The sequence below is a fragment of the Cricetulus griseus genome, chromosome 2 (assembly GCF_003668045.3).
Source record: "Cricetulus griseus strain 17A/GY chromosome 2, alternate assembly CriGri-PICRH-1.0, whole genome shotgun sequence".
Lineage (NCBI taxonomy): Eukaryota > Metazoa > Chordata > Mammalia > Rodentia > Cricetidae > Cricetulus > Cricetulus griseus.
In genome coordinates this window covers 248,809,287-248,830,858 of record NC_048595.1, presented here as the reverse complement: position 1 = coordinate 248,830,858, position 21,572 = coordinate 248,809,287, and the positions used below count along the sequence as shown (strand labels likewise).

Here is a 21,572-nt window from a genome sequence, read left to right as displayed (position 1 = left end):
AATCAACCTAAATAATAAATAAACTTCACACGTTGTCCAAAATTTCAACCTGAGTTGACACAATGGGGAGCTGAGGCCACTCCTCAAGTGCCATGCATAACCAATTCATTGCTGCTGAGCCCTGACTGAAGAAGAATCCTATCATTTTTACAAGAGAAGACCATATTTTTTCTCCAGAAAGCCTGAAGCTATGTCTGCACTTTAGAAAATGTAACATCTAGGACTGTGTGGCTCAGTGATAGACCATTTGCTATGTGGCTCTAGGTTGGAGCCCTAACACCTCAAAGAAAGTAAGAAGAAGGAAAGAATAAGAAAAAAAGAAAAGACAGAAAAGGAAATCCAGAATTCTACATCTTTCAGGAACTACTAAATACTTATCTTAATTACATAAATTACCATGGCCTAAATGGCCCACAATAGCTTACTAGTTAGTTAAGATGAAAGCTTTCAGTGATTGAGGACACAGATATTTGGCCCATGCTTTTGAGCTACTGTAGAACCAGTTGTGTTGTAACTCAAGTGTGTAACTGAAATAGATGTATTTGATCACTGCCAGAGCCCTCACCTTAGATCTTTGACCTGTAGAATGAAGGTCATTATAGTTATATGGGTATCCTGGAAACCAAGGAAATTTTTCATTTCCACAAAGGTAGTAAAGAAAAATAATACCTCACGAGGGATTGTGTAGATTAATGCCACTGCAGACTGATACCTATAATAGTCCCATTTAATCCAGTCCCTTGGAGAATGACTATGAATCACACATTCATGGTGGTGGCAATCTTATTTTTAGCTGCTGTCTTATATGTGGTACCTCTATTCAAACAAATAACCACAACCTGCTGACACCTGGTTTATAGGTATTGACTTGAAAAATGCCTTTACTACTTACAAGTTTAGAAGATTCCCCCAAAGTAACCTGCTTACAATCTGCATTGGCAGCATTTGGCTTTGAACTCTGGAGATAAGGCTGTGCCAGTGTAGCTCTGCACTCTAATTGTGCAGAGAAATGGATTGTTTTGATGCTGTACAGAACATCGCACTGGCCTTCTATATTTATAATAATAATATATCAGTCAGATATAATAAGCAGAAAGAAGCAAAGCATATATCTTAGAAATACATAAACTAAGAGGTGGGACAAAACTTTAGTGGTAAAACTGCAATCTTTTTTGTGGAATATTCTTTTAAGATGTGTTATATTTGTTTATTCTGTAGAACATTTGTTTAATGATGCAAAGATGTGTTGCACTCTTTTATGTTCCATTTGTTTAGATCTGGAAAGCTGTGTTACTGTGCCTGTCTAAAATGCCTGATTGTTCTAATAAAGATCTGAACAGCCAATAGTGAGACAGGAGAAAAGATAGGCGGGGCTGCCAGGCAGAGAGAATAAATAGGAGGAAAAATATGGGGAGAGAAAATCCAGGAGTTAGAGAAGGAGGAGGACTCCAAGGGCCAGCTACCCAGTTATGCAGCAAGTCACGGAGTAAAATGGAAAGAGAAGGTATACAGAAAAGAGAAAGATAAAAGCCCAGAGGCAAAAAGTAGATGGGATAATTTAAATTAAGAAAATCTGGCTAGAAATAAGCCAAGCATTCATAAGAAAGAATAAGACTCCATGTACATTTATTTGGGAGCTTTGTGGCAGCCCCCTCCCCCCCAAAAAAGCCAAAGACTAAAAACTACATCTGTGTCTGCATGAAAGAACATAGAGGACAATATAATTGGGTGAAATAAGTCAGAGAGAAAAATGCTGCATGATGTCACCTATATATGGAATCTAAAAAGTCAACCTAATAGAGGAAAGGCTCAGGAAATGGAGAGAGGGTGTGATTAGAGAACACACACATCCATTCTAAGGTGCACGAGTTCTGGACACCTAGCATACAGTCTAGGAACTGTAGTTAATAGCAATGAAATATATACTTAAAGTTTTCTTTGACATTAACCTCTTGTTCTAAGCGCCCCATAAACTCACTGCATAAGACATGCTTGGTTATGATAAACATTTCACAAAGCCTGTGCTTATATGAAACCATCACTTTATAAACCTTGCATGTATACTTTTTCTCAGATTTTTTATTTGAATTAGAAACAAGATTGTTTTACATGACAATCCAAGTTCCCTTCTCCCTTCCATCCTCCCCTACCCCCCCCCCCAATGAAAACCCTACCTATCACATATCCTTTCTGCTTACCCTGGAAGGTGAGGCCTTCCATAGAGTGTCATAGAGTCTATCATATCCTCTGGGATAGGGCCTAGGCCCACACCCATATGTCTTTGCTCAGGGAGTATTCCTCTATGTAGAATGGGTTCCCAAAGTCCACACCTCTGCTAGGGATAAGCACTGAACTACTACAGGAGGTCCTGTAGATTTCCGAGGTTTCCTCAATGAAATCCATGTTCTTGGGGTCTGGATCAGTGCCATGCTGATATCCCAGCTATAAGTCTTGGGAACAAGAGTTCCCCGATGTTCAGGTCAGCTGTTTCTGTGGGTTCCACCAACCTGCTCTGGACCCCTTTGCTCTTCACTCGTCCTTCTTTGCATTTGGATTCCAGTTCAGTTCAGTGATAAGTTCTGGGTGTCGGCTTCTAGTTCCACCAGCTACTGGATGAGGGCTATCAGGTGGCATATAAGTTAGACATCAATCTCATTATCAGGGGAGGGCATTTAAGGTAGCCTCTCCTCTGTTGCTTAGATTGTTAGCTGGTGTCATCTTTGTAGATCTCCAGACATTTCCCTAGTGCCTGATTTCTCTGTAAACCTAAAATGTCTCCCTCTAATATGGTATCTCCATTCTTGTTATCTTCTATTCTTCCCCTGACTCAACCTTTCTGCTCCCTCATGTCCTCTGCATCCCTCCTTTTCTTCCCTTCTCATCCTCATAGCTCCCTCCCCCCTGTTCCCGTGCTCTCAATTTGCTCAGGGAATCTTGACCCTTTTCCCTTCTCCAGGGGACCATGCATGTCCCTCTTAGGGTCCTCCTTGTTTACTAGCTTCTCTGGCAGTGTGGATTGTAGGCTGGTAATCCTTTACTCTATGTCTAAAATCCACAGATGTGTGAGTACATATCATGTTTGTCTTTTTGTGATTGGATTACCTCGATCAGAATGGCTTCTTCTAGTTCCATCCATTTTCCTGCAAATTTCAAGATTCCATTGTTATTTTCTGCTGAGTAGTACTCCGTTGTGTAAATGTACCACATTTTCTCTATCCATTCTTCAGTTGAGGGGCATCTAGGCTGCTTTCAGTTTCTGGCTATTGCAAATAGTGCTGCTATGAACATGGTTGAACAGATGTCCTTGTTGTATGAATGTGCTTCTTTTGGGTATATACCTAAGAGTGGAATTGCTGGATCTTGTGGTAGACTGATTCCCATTTTTCTGAGTAACCAAATACTGATTTCCAAAGTGGCTGTACAAGTTGGCATTCCCACCAGCAGTGGAGAAGTGTTCCCCTTTTTCCACATCCTCTCCAGCATAAACTGTCATTGGTGTTTTTGATTTTGGCCATTTTGACAGGAGTAAGATGGTATCTCAGAGTTGTTTTGATTTGCATTTCCCTGATGGCTAAGGATGTTGAACACTTTCTTATGTGTCTTTCAGCCATTTTAGATTCCTCTATTGAGAATTGTCTATTTAGTTCTGTACCCAACTTTTTAAGTGGATTGTTTGGTGTTTTGGAGACTAGCTTCTTGAGTTCTTTGTATATTTTGGAGATCATCCCTCTGTCAGATGTAGGGCTGGTGAATATCTTTTCCCAGTCTGTGGGCTGCTGTTTTGTCTTGCTGACTGTGTCCTTTGCCTTACAGAAGCTTCTTAGTTTCAGGAGGTCCCATTTATCAATTGTTGATCTCAGTGTCTGTGCTACTGGTGTAATGTTCAGGAAGTGGTCTCCTGTACCAATTAATTCAAGGGTATTTTCCACATTGTCTTCTACTAGGGTTAGTGTGGCTGGTTTATGTTGAGGTTTTTGATTCATTTTGACTTAAGTTTTGTGCATGGCGATAGGCTTTGGTCTATCTGTAGTCTTCTACATGTCTGCAACCAGTTATGCCAGCACCATTTGTTGAAGATGTTCTCTGTGTTCCAGCATATAAATTTGGATTGTTTGTTAAAAATCCAGTGTTCGTAGGTGTGTGTGTTAATATCAGGATTTTCAACTGTATTCCTTTGGTCTACCTGTCTATTTTTATGCCAATACCAAGCTGTTTTCAGGACTATAGCTCTGTAATAGTGCTTGAAGTCAGGGATGGTGATGCCTCCAGAAGTTGCTTTATTATACAGGGTTGTTTTGGCTATCCTGGGTCTTTTGTTTCTCCATATAAAGTTGAGAATTGTTCTTTCAAGGTCAGTGAAGAATTGTGTTGGGATTTTGATGGGGATTGCATTGAATCTGTAGATTGCTTTTGGCAAGATTGCCATTTGTACTAAGTTGATTCTACTTATCCAAGAGCATGGGAGATCTTTCCATTTTCTGGTATCTTCTATTTCTTTCTTTAGAGAGTCAAAATTCTTATGGTACAGGTCTTTCACTTTTTTGGTTAGAGTTACCCCAAGGTATTTTTTGTTGTTTGTGGCAATTGTAAAGGGTGATATTTCTCTGATTTCTTTCTCCACCAATGTGTCATCGGTATGTAGTAGGGCTACAGATTTTTTTGAGTTAATCTTGTATCCTGCCATTTTGCTGAAGGTGTTTATCAGCTGTAGGAGTTCCCTGGTAGAGTTTTTCAGGTCACTTATGGAGACTATCATATCATCTGAAAATGGTGAGAGTTTGACTTCTTCCTTTACAATTTGTTTTCCCTTGATCTCCATTTTTTGTCTAATTGCTCTAGCTTGAACTTCAAGGACAATATTGAAGAGGTATGGAAAGAGTGGACAGCCTTGTCTTGTCCCTAATTTTAGAGGAATTGCACTGAGTTTCTCTCTATTTAATTTGATGTAAGCATGTCTTTCTTTAGGTTGGGAAAGTTTTCTTCTATGATTTTGTTGAATATGTTTTCTGTGCCTTTGAGTTGGATTTCTTCACCTTCTTCTCTACCTATTATTCTTAGGTTTCGTCTTTTCATGGTATCCCCTATTTCCTGGCAATTTTGTGTTAGGAATTTGTTGGACTTAAGACATTCTTTGGTTGATGATTCTATTTCTGCTAGTGTATCTTCAACTCCTGAGATTCTCTCTTCCATCTCTTGTATTCTGTTGGTTATGCTTACGTGTGTAGTTCCTGATCGTTTACCCAGCTTTTCTATTTCCATCATTCCCTCAGATTGTGCTTTCTTTATTGTCTCTATTTCAATATTTAGGTCTTGAACTGTTTCCTTGAAAGATTTGTTGATATCTTGTATTTTTTGATTTGTTTTTTCTTCTGTTTCTATAAGGGATTTTCTCATGTCCTCTTTGAGGTTGTCTATCATTTTCATGAAGATGTTTTTAAGTTCATTCTCTTCTGGTTCATCTGCATTGTGATGTTCAGGTATTGCTGATGTATAACCTTGTCTCCGGTGGTGTCATATTGGGTTTTCTATTGTTGAATGTGCTTTTACGTTGTCCTCTTCTCTTCCTTTCTTCTGGTGGGTGTAGCAGGAGTCTCTTCCTCTCCTGGTGGGTATGGGATCAAGGTTCCCTTCTGGTAGATGCAACAGATCCAATACTCTGATGTCCGTTCTCTTCTCGTGGATGAAGGTGGCACTGTTACCAGGGCCTCCACAGTGTCCAGGTGTGTTGGATCCCACTGCTGAGTTCGGATCTGGTGAGCATGTATACTTTTTATCAAGCATATTTTAATAAACAGAATAATTACTCTTATAAAAATGTCTATTTTTACTATCCTACCTATCCCCAATGTCTGGGGCCTGACTTGATTCCTGATATACAGTGTCAGCTAACATGAAGTTGGCATTGCTCTGGACCACTTGATATTTATGGGAAGATGGACTTTCCTTTGGCTTCTTGCTGTTTCAATTTCTTTCATGTTTTAAGTCCAACAGGCATTTGAAAATGATTGGTATATATGGCATCACAGTGTATTTTAAACTAGGAAACCTGCCCTTTTGTACTGACTGTAAGTTCATGTTTTACAAGTATTCATGAAGTGTCAGTAAGCTATACTAGCCCAGGCCTTTACACAATGGGATTCTGCAGCCAGTTGGCATCCTAGACAAATGTATGATGATAAACATAGAAAAGCCTCTTTTCTATATTCAGGTGTTAATGTAACTGAGTAACTTAGAACATTAAAATATTCTACAAGATGCTCTAATGATGGACCAATGTCACTATACATCTGCATACATACATAGAATGTACAACATCATGACAGAACCTTAAAATAATGTGGACTTTGGGTGATAATGACATGTCAATATAGGTTCCATCAGTTGTAGCAAATGTATCTCTGGGGATATAATATTAGAGGAGATATTGCAAATTGGGAGGGTATGAGCATATGCGAATTTACCATACCTTTCCCATACTAGTGCTATGAACCTAAAACTGCTCTAAAAATAAAATCTTTAAAAACAGTAATAATTATGAAACCAAAAAATAAGATTGAAAAATGTTATCAAATGTCTAAAATTTAAAAACTGGAAGAACATGTCCTTAGAGAATCCATTTAAAATGGTTCATTTTCACATTTATAATTTTGTTTTTTTTTTATCAAAACATAATAAATTAAAATTAAAATGTACCCTATTCAGATACCATACAAAAAATAAGTGCTAATGAAATTTTGTGCATTGAATTGTGAATGGGCTGCTTAAATTTCCTTTACTACTTAAGTACATGTGTTTAACTTAGTTCTCAGAAAAAAAAATCTATTAATGCTCTGACAAGTAAAAGAGAAGAAAGCTTAGGTAAAGCAATCACACCCACCAGTTACCTGAACTAGACATCACCTTTGTCTGCCCTCCCTTTGTCTTATACCCACCCTTAAACCAACCCACACAGCACATTCTGTCAGCTCTACTTTCTGCTCCTTCAAATTCTGGATGTGAGTCTTGACTACTCTGTTCTCAATCTCATTACTCTTGAGCTGATCATTGCTCCTTCTGGTTCACCAGCCTTCATTCTACTTTTCAAACCACTGTGACATCAAGTCAGCAATGTATCTCTTTGCTAATGTAATCCTTGAATGGATTTATGCTATTTATAGTGCTGAGTTCACACCTTTCCTATTGGGGTCAGGTTCATGCTCATCCCTTACTTTTGAGTCATTTCCTCTATTCTTGAAGTCTAATGATACTTCATGACGTTGGTCTTCTGGAATACAGTTTCCATTGATGACCTGGAATGACATGTTTTCTCTTTTTATGGAGCTTAAGCTCTTTCTTCAGCTATAATGGAGGGCTTTCTCGCTCCATAGCTCCTTATGTTTTCCTTTGTATTCAGATTATATTCTCACTCCTCCCCATTTTCTCATCTCCCTATAGTCCCCCCAAAGTACTGTAAGCTACTTGGTTCAGGAGCTTAACCTTCTTAGTGCCTTGATTTTGGTCCAGAGATGGTGTCTCAATAAATACTTTGTTGAATGAAACGTTAATAGATAAAAGAAAAAGAATAAATATTCAAAGTTTCCTACTCCCTTTATTGGTTCACAAACCTAGTGAAGTTAATCTTTACCAATTATAAGGCACCACAAGCTCTATGGAGGAACTCACTTTTGTTCTAACCAAAGACACGACTCTTCAAAGACTCAAATGTCATTAAATGTTTTGTAAATGAACCCACTGGAGTGCAAGAAGGAATATTATATTGGAAAACATTAAACAACCTGAAACAAAAGCAGATCATTTCCCAACCACAAATTGTAAATTAAAGAAACAAAATTTTCAACCAATATTAAGTAAATGCTGCTAACATGTCAAAGGGAGGAGACAGGCAAATCAAAGGGAACAAGGCTGTGGAATGAAGACAAATGGCAAAAGAAAGCACATTAGCCAAGAGCCTAAAATGCCAGGAAGCCCGTTCAGACAAAGGGAGAAAATAAAACAAATTCAAGAATTGTACAAATGTCTGATTTCTATAGGATTGTTCCATTGTTTGTGCTTGTTTTTCTTCCTAAGCTGATCTTAGAGACTCTTCATTTCCAGGGAGAGGCTTTGGCTGTCATTTTATCATGGTATGTGTTTGTTCACATGCCACACAGGCAATGAATTATGAAGAAAGGAGAGCCTTGTAGGAGGCCATGCCAGGCTGGGCATACTTTTAAAGAACAAGTGAGGGCCAGCTAGAAAAAGGACTTGAAAGTTAGATTCTTTGCAATGTACACCCCAAAAGAAATGCTGAAATTCCTTCATCTTGTTATGTTTCTTCAAATCTTACCACTTCAAAACCTGTCTCAGTTTCCCCCAGCTTCCAGTTTCCCCAGAGTCTAGCTGCTTTGGCTATTCCTCTTGGCCTCCCTGAGAGCTCAGCTCTGGAATCAGTTGATTTAATTGCTCATATTAGTGTATTATAGTTATCTATCATTATGTTTTGTGTGTAAACATTGTCTCTATAATTGCATTATTCCCTCTACCACGAACTATGTTACTGACTTTTCCTGGCAATTATTAGAACAATGTGCAATGTATATAGTAAGCATTCATCAAATGTTAAAAATCAATTGGATTAAGTTAAACAAATGACGTTTTATGAGAAAGATTATTTTCTCCCTTCAAAGTTATTTATACAAACAAAATCAGTACACGTCTATTCTTACTCTCTTTATATAGCAGATACTGTTTATTTCTTCTGCTTTTGCAGAACTTGTCTATCTTCTACCACAGAAATGTTTCTCAAACATGGATATACATTGAATTCTCTGAGAATTTAAAAAAAGAATACCACTCTTCTTAATTTAAACTCAACTAGAAGATGTAGAGTGTGTTAAAAGGAAAAATCCCAGGGCTTGAGAGACAAATCAGTGTGCAAAAGCACTTGCCACACTAACATGAGAAGCAGAGTGTGAAACACAGAATTAACATAGCAGCCACATGCATAGTTCAAGCATCTGCATTCATAGCATGCCTATCATGCAACAGGAGGTAGAGACAAGAGAATCCCTGGAACCATGCAGGCCAACTAATGGTATATATGGCAGAAAACCAGCAAAGAGATTCCATCTTATACAAGGATGAAGGTGAAGACACACAACTGAAGTTGTCCTCTGACCTCTCCACATGCACTGTGGCAGGCACGTGTGCATGTGCACATGCATTCACAAACCTGAGTGTGCATGTGCACATGTGTATGTGCACACACACACACACACACACACACACACACACACACACACTCACACACACTCTCTCTCTCTCTCTCTCACACACACACACACACACTCACACTCTCTCTCTCTCTCTCTCTCTCTCTCTCTCACACACACACACACACACACACACACACACACACACACACACACACACACACACAAATCCTAAGTGATTCTACTCAGTAGACATGGTGGAAAAGCTACATCATCATTGATGGGTTGGGTTAGTCAGTCACCAGCATTACCTGGGCTAATCTATAATCTATACAAGTTTACCATAGTGACTGCTCCTATGGGCTTCCACATGGTGCTTACCTGAGATGTACCAACTTATGTATGAGTGCTCAGGTTTTTCAAAAATCCAGATACCCCTTCCTTTAGTTTATTAGTACATTTGTTCTAGATGTACAGCAAATAGCATAAATACTTTAAAGATTGTTTATTTTAAATTATGTGTATGCATGTTTTTCTATGTGAGAGTTATGTGCATGGATGCCATTGCCCATGGAGGCCAGAAGAGGATGTTTCATCCCCTTTGGCTGGGGTTACAGGTAGCTGTGAACTGTCCTACCCGGGTCCTGGGAACCAAACTAGGGTCCCGTGTGAGGGTAGCATGTGTTCTCAACTTCTGAGCCATCTCTCCAGACCTAAGTGTAAATATTTTTAAAGTATGGAGTTAAATGGAGGGATGGAAGTCCAAGAAGCTTAGAGAGTTTAGTGAGAAGAGTTGTGATTGGTTCTATACTTAAGGAGCAAGAGACGGAAGAGAACCAAACAAGTCACTTTGCCAGAAAAAAAATTCAAACCATTTTCATCTGAAATGGTTTTATCTGCTTTTAATATTCAGACTATATAGTTATTGACCAAGAGAGAGACTTTTTAATTGTTCATTAATTCTGTTAAGTTCTTATTATTTTATAGATTGACAATTCACTGTCTTGATTTGTTGTTAGGTTATTCGCTGAGCTCCCACTACACATCAGACTCTCTGAAAAGCTCTTTACACATAATCTTATTTGCTTAACAGGCGATTTAAGCCACACAGTGCTGTAGCTTGTGATTTATATACAAGGAAACTGAGGTAGAGATGATGAGAAGCCTTGCCAAGGTCACATAGTTCCTGTGAAACAAAGGCAGGAGTGAAACTTGAGTCTGTCCCACTCTAGGGCAGTTGACCCTGCACTGTGCTCCGGAGAGTAACTTCCACCACCTGGTGCTGCTGAGGACAAAACGGAATGAAATGCTTAACCCGAAATCCAAGGGTGATGGAAAAGAAATAAATTGTGGGGGTTTTCCTTTTCGTTTAAGTTCAACTGTAAGTCATTCATGAATTTATGTCTACTGTAACTGTGTTTGTAACTTTCCACTAGAATGTGTTTTGGATGATCTTGTAAAATTTCAAAGAAAATTTACAGAACTATTCCCCGGTGTTAAAAGATGAAGTTGAGCAGCAGTGTGGCTGTAATGCATGGTTTGTTTATATGAAAATTATAGAATGTATTAATGTAACTGTTTTTATGTCCAAATCAATGACAGTTCAACTACTGGTTCTTGAACATCTGGTGCTAGTCCTGGCTCTGCGAATACACACGTGGCATTAGCTCCATCTAGCCGTGTGCTTTCCTCACCTTAGCCAGGTCTCCATGTCATTTTCCAGGCACTTCTCCAAGATGCTCAAGTATCTTTTCCCTTGGATAAGTCTTCCATTTCCCTCCCCATGGGCTTAAACAAATTTTCCTTTGTGCCCCTTTCTCCATCTGTTCCTTATTTATTAACTGTTTTTGTAGGTCTCATAGCAGTCCTTTCTCATGTATCTTACTGAGGAGGTAGGAAGCTTCTCTGTGTTAGGCCATGGATTCGATAAGGGCCTGTCCAAGGCTCAAGAAAGGTCCCCAGCCTGTGTCACTATGATAGAACCGCTAAGAGGTGGAGCACAATGGGAGGAAATTAGGTTGTCACCTGTGTATCCTTGAAGGAGATATTGAGATCTTGGTCATTTTGTTCTCTCCTTGTTTTTAGCCATCATGAGATGAAGCCCTCCTCTGTCCCATGCTCCCACCATGAGGCCCAACAGCAGTGGCCAAGGGGCTATGGACCGAAACCTCTGAAGCCGTGAGTCAAAATAAACTTCTTGTCTCTTAAAATTGCTTTCTGCCAGTATTTGTTAAATAAAAGCTGTTTCATGACCCTTAGTCAAATAGTGTTTGCTTGGTAGAAGACAAAGTGTTGAATGGGTTATGATTCAGATTAGAATTTCACCGGGAACCTTATTGTGGAGGTTTGAGCAAAACATTCATCCTGACAGGGTTAGATTTCTCCTCCATTTCTGAACCTTCCACACAGAAACAAATTTTCAAGTGAAGTATTGGTGATATTAAATTTAACATATTAATAAATATGTGTAAAGTTTTATAAAAGTCAGTCCTTCTCCCAAAGCAATTGTTTATGTATGGGGGAATGCATGCATATAATCTTTTGTTTATCATTTGAGTTGATTTATGTAATATTAAATTGTACTATGTTGAGTCACCCTTATAACACCATATGTCCTAAAATGTAAGACTGCCTGCCTCATCCTGATATTCATCTGTGAAGTTTCGTGACTGAATTTACTGCTTTGAGAAGAAATCCTTACATGTGTGGTATGGTGTTTGTTTGTTATATGGGAAATGGCATCTGAATCCCGTCTTGTTCTTCAAAGCTTTTCTTTGAAACAGATGTGTTCTCTCCTGCTGAGGAGAGAGATTTGGGGGCAACGCCTTTTGGCTGCCCTGCCTTGGCCCTCATCTGCCATCTTCAGCATCATGCAGCACAACCATATAGTGTGGTGGCTTTGCTGTTGAAAGTCTCAAGAGTGCTAGCTGCATTCTTTTTCTTTGAAATAGTAAAGCTCAAAAACAGTTATCAGGCTGGGGGTACAGCTCAGTGGTAGAACTCTTGTTTAATATGGGAGAAGCTGTGGTTTAAAGCCCATCTTTAAAAAAAGTGAAGTAGTCTAAAGAATACTAAATACTAAAGAATACCTCTCGAAGCCACACAGGTTACTCTCTTTTAGTATTTCTCAGTCTAATAATCACCACATGGAAATTACTTTTATATCCTAAAATCTTTGCAGTTTTCTTACCTTGTGGTTTTTCTAACTTGCTAATGTGTTTCCTGTGCATTTAAATTGTCCAGATGGAGGCCTTAAATGTAACCCATCACCTGAGTCTCTGAGGCCCATGAAAGTGAGTCACATGTGATCATATGACTTTACACTTTAAGAAGCTGTGCAAAAAAAAAAATGAAATAGTCAGTTCTGACAATGACCCAGATGATTCAGAATAAAATTAGCCTCATAAAACTTTATTAGGTATGACTAGTCATGATTACTTACTCATGGTGGTTGAATTCTCTCTGTAGGGTTAGTTTCAATTTTGATTCAAGGACCACACCTGGTTTTTCTAACTCTGTTAGGAGAAACTGGAGAAAGCCATGAATACTATCCAACCTTCTCATTCTTTCCAATGATGGATGGGCCTTTTGTTTATTTCTTCATTATGGTGTGATGATATTTAAAGTCCATGTCAATTTTAAAGTGCATTTGTCCTGGGATTTTCTAGAAATGTCAGGAATCTTTACCAATCCAGTGACTATTTCCAAAGAATGTTTTCTGGATGATCAATAGGTACGGAATCAGAAATTCTCACAAACAAGTGGAAAATGATATGTTCTCCACTTGTAATCCAGAAAGAGCATGAGCTCTGCCACTCTTGAAGATAAATGTCACAATCCACATCTGTGAAGATGTCCAAGATTACATTAGTGTGTCCTGGACCTCTTGCTTCATTTCCTTAAGTTTTGAGGCTCCTCTGTGTAGAAAAGAAGCTCATGTTTTAACCTGCCCCATGAACTGGTGATTGCTTCTGAAACATTTTCCACATTGCTTATTTAATGGGGGTAGAAAGAGGGAGATATTTTCCTGGAAACTTATTACATTATTTCCTTACAAGTCTAAATGTAATTTTGAGAGTTTTATGGCTCATCTCCATGTCTGACCCATCATAAATCTGAGTTATCTGTGTAAAATTAAAACATAAATTAATATCTTCTCTAAGTGTATTAACTCTATCACACTGCTGAGTTTTAACCACAGACACCAGAGAGGCAGAAATAAGAACAGTTGTCTCTTCCTGAAGCATGTTAAGATTTCTTTTTCTTTTCAATAATAATAATAATAATAATAATAATAATAATAATAATAATAATAACCATAGCTATAATAACAATGAGAGTTATAATAATAAACAGGAAGTTATGCTGTTTTTTAACCATAAAAAGTCTATGTCAACTGGATTATTGGATGAGTGCTAGGATTTTTTCAAGAACTTACACATAGAGAATAAGGTTAATTCTTAGCGATGAATTGCAAAATTTAATACAACATGTGGAAGGGTACAGTTGACCAGTACTCTAGTAGTTTGAACCCTGCCATATATTTATATTCCATCAAACTAATACGCTGACTTGGAAAGTTCCCAGGACAAAGAATGTCAATGAATAAAAATTATGTTTTGGGATATTATAAATACCACGGTGTTTTTCCCCCGACTGACCGATGACTTAAAGGGAATATTTCATTCGGCTCAGATGTTTTTCCTCAAAGTGGGAGAGGAACAATAGAAAGATGATGCTCCTGAAACCACAAGCTTAGCTTTCTCCTTTTCCTCCCTTCTTTCCTTACTTTCCCTTCTCTCTTTTTTTTTCTCCAACAGGGCATTGTTCGGTAGCTCCTCAGCCTATCAAATACTGGGATTGTAGGCCTATGACACTCGACCAGGGAGGCCAGTGTGTTCTAGAGCTGTTGGCCCATGATATGGTGCATGGATGTGTAGGACATGTGGTTTAATGAAATGATGATTTTTATTTAGAGGCAGCCATTAAACAAATAGAAATATTTTCTTGGTCGTGGCTATGACTTTTCCATTTGGAAAAATATTCTAGTATACACACTGTTGACAATTATTCAAAATTATTGAATTTGTGTTTCCCAGAGAGAAAAATAAACTACCATACGTCTTTTTTAACATGATGGTATCATTAAAGTCTGAGAGGCCTCAGGAATAATAAGAGAAGCACATGTGTCTAGGAGAATAGACAAAGATGTTTTTGAAGGCAGGAACTTTCCCTTTGACTACTATTACAATGTTAAGTGGGACAGTTATAAATACATTATCTAATGGCAGATTCATGTATCAGTGTTGATGAGGTCTCAAGGAGCTCTAGAAATCCTTGGTCACATGTTTTAATGCTCCTGATATTGTCGTGGAGAAGCACACAACCTTTGGGTTGTTGTATCTTCCATGCTTTCTTCCCCACTCTGGGCCACAGTGGGACAAGTTTTCATATTTCTTTCAGTATTTCAGAGGAAGCAGTTTCTTTTTGGCTAATAAAAGGAGATCATCTAAGCCTGTCCTGCTTTGGGATATAGAAATAAATTGGACAACTGATTTTCTTTTTGTATTTCTTAATTAATGATGTATGAGATGAATGTTCAAGAACATTCACAGGGCAAAGACTGCAAGTCACATTAACTATGTCCTGGTTCCTACTTAATTAACCCAAGTATACAGAATAGATTTTTCAAAGAACTTCTGTATATGTTAACTACTAGTAATACTGACTTATTGTACCTTCTCCATGACTTTGTAGAACAGATACATATCTGATTTTTGAAACAGAGAGAGGAGCTAAGGTTGAGAGTTAGTTCTAACAGTAACTGCCTTTATGGCTTCAATTTTATCTTCAAGCAAAAGTTCTTCTAAGATTCATTGTTTTCATTCCATAGACAGAAAAACTGATGAAAGAGAGAGACTATTTCTTTAAGTCTGTACTTTTCCATGTAGTCAGGGGTATCTTGAAGCTTGTAATACTATGCCCCTCCAGCATTTAGGGATGATATACTTGAAATGTCAAGTTCCCGTGATGTTTGGAAATAAATAGACATTAGCAGTGGTCAGCACATGATGGATGAGAGAATACTCCTACATGACTGTGTGAGCATCAAATCATTCCTGAGGAGGTGAGTAACCTGAGGAGCGCAAAAGTGGAAACCTATCTCTTCAGTGATATTGCCTACTGATGAATGATGAGGAGTGGGGTTATTTATTGGAATCTGTCAGGACTGTACACAGTCTAAGAACAGAGAGCTGTGGCCACCCTGATTGATGCTGAGTGGATCATACAATGCTGGAATTACTGGATGACCTTCTCACTAGGAATAATTAATGCATTTGTTCTTGTTGTATATTCTCTGATTCCAGCTTAGTTTTCAGTTCAGGTTCATTTGGTTGTCTGTAACAGGTTTTCTTTTGGGTCACCAGCCCAAATCATGACATGGAGACTTAATACTAGTTATGAATGCTAAGTCCCATCTTAGGCTTGTCCCACTAGCTCTTAATACTTAATTTAACCTGTTTCTTCTTTCTCCATGTTTTTCCTCAGTGTTTTTGTCTACCTGTTTTTCATTCTGCATGTCCTTCTCCATGTCTGTCTGACTATCTGTCTGTCTTTCGCCTGGATGTCCTGGTCTGGACATCTCCCTTTCTCCCTGTTCTCTCTTCTTTTTTCTATCTTCTCTCAAGCCCAGTTTCCTTCTACTACTTTTTCTCTCTGCTCCCTAGTCCCACCTATTCATGCTCTGCCTAGCTATTGGCTGTTCAGCTTTTTATTAGACTAAGGTGGTTCCTTAGACAGGCAAAGCAACACATCTTTACATTGTTAAACAAATATAGCATAAACAAATGTAACACATCTTTACACCATTAAACAAATGCAGCATAAACAAATGTAACACATCTTTGTCTAGTTAAATATTCCACAACAATTGTCAGCAAACTTTTTTTTGTTTTTGAGTTTTCCAAGAGCTAGACCTCATTATGGAGTGGCATCTTCTGAACTGAAAATTCCATCCTAGAGAGAGAATGCATAAGACTCAGGAAGCAAACAACTCACAGGTTCCAGGAAGTTCCTGACACCTGTGTTACAAGATCCCCCTCTCCCAAGATTACATGAGAAGTGAGCACTACTGAGTAGAGAGGGCACTCCCTATCCTGTCAGGCTACTGGCATATTGTCCACAGAGCTCCAGAACTGAAGCTTTGGTGTATTGTTACCCTGTTGGACTGGGCTTTTTGGTGTTGCAGCTTCCATCAAATGGTCCATGGTTCTATAAGTAACCCCACAATCATACCTCTGTAAGTAACCTCAATAAACCCATTTCTTTGCCAAACTGAAGTTTAGTACTTTCTTGGATCTCTTGTCAGTTCCCTAGCTGGGATGTGTAGACAGTTGTTCTGAGAAAGTCATGTAAGAGACCTAGATGTTCAGAGTTGAGAAAAAAATGGCTCTCCATCTTTGTTCCTATGGTCTTATGGTCTATTTTGGTTACCTTGTCTATGTATATACATACATACATACATACATACATATATACATACATACATATATACACATACATACATTCGTGTGTGTGTGTGTGTGTGTGTGTGTGTGTGTGTGTGTGTGTGTGTGTGTGTGTAATCTAGCATTTATGATGCCAAGGCAGGAGAATCATGAATCTGAAGCCAGTCTGGGCTGCATAGTGAGAGATTGTCTCCAAAGTAAAGAAATCTAGTGATTATTTCTGAGCTATCTATTGTAAGGAGATCTTTACAAAATTGGATGGGAACAACTAATTACACTGCACTCAAGAAAGGAAATAATCAGAACCTTCTCCAAGAAGGGACAATCTGTCTCTCACAATATGAGCAGAGAAAACTTTCCTTGTGGAATTTTATGAGAAGGTATGGCTTATTGAGAAACAATGGCAGGTTTTGTGTGATTGGTGGTAAGTTTTGGAAGTGTGTATGAGCACTCATGGAGGGAAAAAGAAGAAAAAATAATAGAGATAAAATGAGTCAAGTTGGCTTCAGACACAAAGTAACATACTCGCCAAGCAAGGTTTTGAGTTTTATTCTGCAACCTATTAGCATGTGCTTCCATGTGGGGAAATGCAGGTTCCTTCAGAAATTAGTCACTGAACAAAGTATTTTTTTTCTTTTTTTTCTTTCATTAGTTCTAGTTAGGGAACAAGCTTATTTCAAGTCCCTTCTCCCTCTTCCTCCCCTCACCCCCAACCCTCCTCCCCCACCCCCAGTCTACCCCCCACCCCATCCACCCACCACTCCCCAGGCAGGGTAGGGCCCTCAACTGGGGCTCTGCAAAGTCCACCAAGTCTTCCTATGCTGGTCCTGGGCCCTTCCCCATGTGTCCAGGGCCAGAGTGTAACCCTTCACGTGGGATGGGCTCTCAAAGTCCCTTCTTGCACCAGGGAAAAATACTAATCCACCATCAGAGGCTCCCTGGAGTGCAGAGGCCTCCTTATTGACATCCATGTTCAGGGGTCTGGATCAGTCTTGTCCTGGCCTCCCCGACAGCATCTGGAGTCGATATGCTCTCCCTTGTTCAGGTCAACTGTTCCTGTGGGTTTCTCCAACCTGGTACAGACCCCTTCTGAACAAAGTATTTTTAAAGTGTAATCTGTGTTTGTTTATTTTCCAGCCAGTGAATGTATAGATTTTCTGGTCCATCGGCACCCATTACCTTTTAGTTTCTTTCTCAGGGGAATCAGATGCCATGGCACTTGTGGATGTGCGGGAAATGTGGTTCGTGGAGGCTTGTCTGTATAGATGTATAATGTCTATAATGGGTGTGTGACTTCTTAACTTTTATTCCAGTTATGCAGAGGATGATCCTGTGGGCACACTGGATTGCTGTAACCATTCACTGAATGAATTCACAGCCATTTCTCTTATAAACTTTTGAATTCAATCAGAAATGTATCTTGCTAACTTGGTGTAATTGACATAAATTGATCTCCATGGGTTCAGCTTTGTTGAAAATGTTCTTAAAGCAAGGGGAAGTTTATAGCAGGGAATGATGCTTGAAAGTAGAGAAGAGAATTCAAGGCATGAGTCAGAGCTGCAGATACGAACAGGGATTTATAACCACAGTCAATGGCTGCAATCATTTGTAATTGTAAGAAGCATTGGCCACACCAGATTGTTCCAGATTGCCAGGATTTCCTCTAAAATGCCATTTGATGTTTGTGTATCAAGTTCTGATATTAGTCTATCATATTAAAGATAGCTTGATCAAGGAATGATAGGATATGCATTTTTTCCTATATGTGATTTAATGGTGGAATCTATGAAATAGAAGGATATTCTGATATTATTTCCAGGGAGAAGGTAGTTCTTTTCAGGCTTCTCATAGAATACTTTGAATAGGAAATGTCAAGGCTGCTGCAATGGTGCAGTGGGTAAAGACACTTGTTGGTGACCTGAGTTTGATCCTTGGAACCTATGTAAAACTAGAGGAGAGAACACATACCACAAAATTGTCCCCTGACTTCCTGTATTAGTCAAGATTTTCTATGAGACCAGAAATGATAGGATGAATCTCTCTATATATAAAGAGGATTTATTAGAGTGGCTAACGGGCTGTGATCCAGCTAGCCCAACAATGGCTGTTTACTGAAGTTCAAGAATCCAGTCGCTGTTCAGTCCCCGAGGCTGGATATCTCAGTTAGTCTTCAGTATAGGCCTGAATACTGAAGAAGAAGGCTCTGCTGCCAGTGAGGGGATACCATTGCCATGTAGAGCAAGGGCAAGCAGGCAAAGAGAACAAATTTCCTTCTTCCTTGTCCTTCTATAGGAGGTGTGGACCATATTTAAAGTGGCTTCTCCTACTTCAAATCATCCAATTAACAAAACAGTTCTCACAAGTGTGCCCAGTGGCTGAGGTTTTTAGTTAATTCCAGATGTAGTCAAGCTGACAAATAAGAACCCTATATGAATGCCATTGTATGTCCTCTCTCTCTCTCTCTCTCTCTCTCTCTCTCTCTCTTCCTCCTCCTCCTCCTCCTCCTCCTAAATAAACAATGTTAGAAAAGACAAAAATGACTCTCCCTCTTGGGAAAATAATCTTGCTGCTGCAGCCTCTTTTATTATCAACATTTTCTTTTATGACTGCTAAAAAATAAAAAAAATAGCAAGTAATGCTTCTGTCACAGGACCTGTATCTAGAAGACTATATAGTAGTCATTTTAAATAGTCATCAAGTGTATTCCAGAGAACACATTTTCAAGGTGGAGCTGCATTTCACGTCATTTTAGATCTCCTATGATGGCTGTGTGAAAAACATGCTGAGTTTCAGCTCATTACCTGCATGGCAAGCATGAAAAGATCTTAATGGTTTCTGCACAATGAATCAGTTCCTCCTCTTCTCCCTCTTCTCCATTCTCTTCCTCTTCTTTTTTGAGACAGGGTCCCAATCTGTAGCATAGGCTAATCTGGAACTCCTTGTGTAGTCCAGGTTAGCCCCAAACTCATTGCTATCCTTTTGCTTAGCGCTGTGAATACATGCATGGACTACTGTGCCTGATTAAAAAAAAAACAATTTCAATCCTTGGTTTTTCAGTCTTCAAATTTGTTAATCAGTTGAAATAAAATCTAATCTTGAACCAAGATTTTATTCATCTCTACTTCATTTGCCTTAGAGATTAAGTTGGTGTATAAAACTATTTAAGCTCTTTATTTCTGAACTCTTGTGTGTGTTCTTGGGTCAAGGGTAGGGAGTGTGGTTGTAAGTAGAGGAAGAAAAGAACAGTACTTAAAAATGCCTCTTAGCCTTTTAAAGGAACATCTCCAAATGCTCACTGTTTATTCTTCTGGGAAGTGGTTTTATAAAGTGCTGGGTAGGACAATTTCCCTAAAATTTCCTGTGGACTTTAATGACTAGAAGAATTATTCAAAATTTCTTCCAGAATGCTGACTGGAAGGGTGTGTGGTCTAGTCTGGAGTTCTCTACTGTTTTTCTGGACAGGTCACATCTCCAGACTCAGCAGGCCACCCTGGCTGAGTTGTTCTCTGAACATCAGCTTTCTTCCTAAATGCCTCCCTTGCACTAAGTTGGGGCCTGCCATGTGCCTTTGTGCTCTGTGCCCTATGTGCTCCAATCCTGCTTTTGTTGGCCAGGTGCGGGGGTGGGGGGGTCCCGTGGACAGGTGTCAGCCTTGCCCATCCACACTGTGGATTCTCATTAGGATTTGTCGTCTCTATGTTTTCAGGTGCCTTTCTGGTGATTTCCCCAATGCACCTCAGGAGTTGGTAGTATGTAAATCATATAGTCTCTGATACCTCGTCTTAAACTTTTTATGTTTTAAATAGTGTGTGTGTGTGTGTGTGTGTGTGTGTGTGTGTGTGTGTGTGTGTGTGTACACGTGAGTGTAGATGTCTGCAGAAGCCCAGGGGCTTCAGATACCCGTTTCTGTGAGCTGCAGAAGGTTGTGAGCTGCCCAGTGTGGGTGCTGACAATTGAACCTGGGTCCTCTGCAAGAGCAATATATACTCTTAACACTTTTAACGGTAAGTCATCTCCCTAGTTCCAACATTCTTGTCTTTTAGCTAAGTGGGTGTTTTGGCCACATTTTAAAATGCAAATAAATAAATGATCATTACTTCTGGTTCTATAAATGTTTTACTTTTTAATGAAAAAATTTCTACATATATTTAAGGTATTTCTTTTGTATTTTATTTTATTTTTTTAATTTAAAAACAATCATTTTACATCTCAACCCCCCTGTTAGGTATTTCTTAAGGATCTTAAAATTCTAGATATTTGTCATATGTAATATATTGTTTTGAAATATAAATGAAAAAATTAAGTTACCATACAAAGTAGTGGACTTCATTATCACTTTTTAAATTTTATTTTTTATTAATTTTTCAAATGTTTTGAAATAAAAATTTAATTATGTCATTTCTCTTTCCCTTTCTTCCCTCCAACCACTTCCATGTACCCCTCACTCTTTTCTTTCGTCTTTTTTGTCATTTTTTATTTTTTGAGATTGTAATGTAATCACATCATTTTCTTTTTCCTTTTCCTCCCTCCAAACCCTTCTGTGTAGACCCCACTCTCTTCCCTTTCAAATTTATGGCCTCTAGTTTTTTTAATTGTTGTTTTACAGACACACACACACACACACACACATACACACACACACACACACACACACACACACACACACACACACACACACACCAAACATTTGGATATTGATATACCTAAATACATATGTACAACCTTCTCAGCCTGCATATTGTTATGTGTATGTAAGTGTTCAGGGCTGATCATTTGATATTGGATAACCAATTGGTGGGCTCTTCCCTGGGGAAGACTATTTCTCCGGCTCTCAATAGTCCTTAGTTGCCTGTAGTTCTTTGTCTAGGATCGA

At 38.8% G+C, this 21,572-nt stretch overlaps 1 protein-coding gene across 1 annotated transcript in view; it reads left to right on the top strand.

Annotated features, from left to right (window-relative positions):
* Positions 1–11,397, top strand: part of LOC100774416 (tRNA (guanine(10)-N2)-methyltransferase homolog) — a 109,689-nt gene extending 98,292 nt beyond the window's left edge. Inside the window, exon 16 of the mRNA XM_027398419.2 lies at positions 11,277–11,397. Within this exon, the coding sequence (XP_027254220.1) occupies positions 11,277–11,285 (9 nt within the window). The 3' untranslated portion in view covers positions 11,286–11,397. The remainder of the gene's footprint in view (positions 1–11,276) is intronic.
* The last annotated feature ends 10,175 nt before the right edge of the window (positions 11,398–21,572 follow it).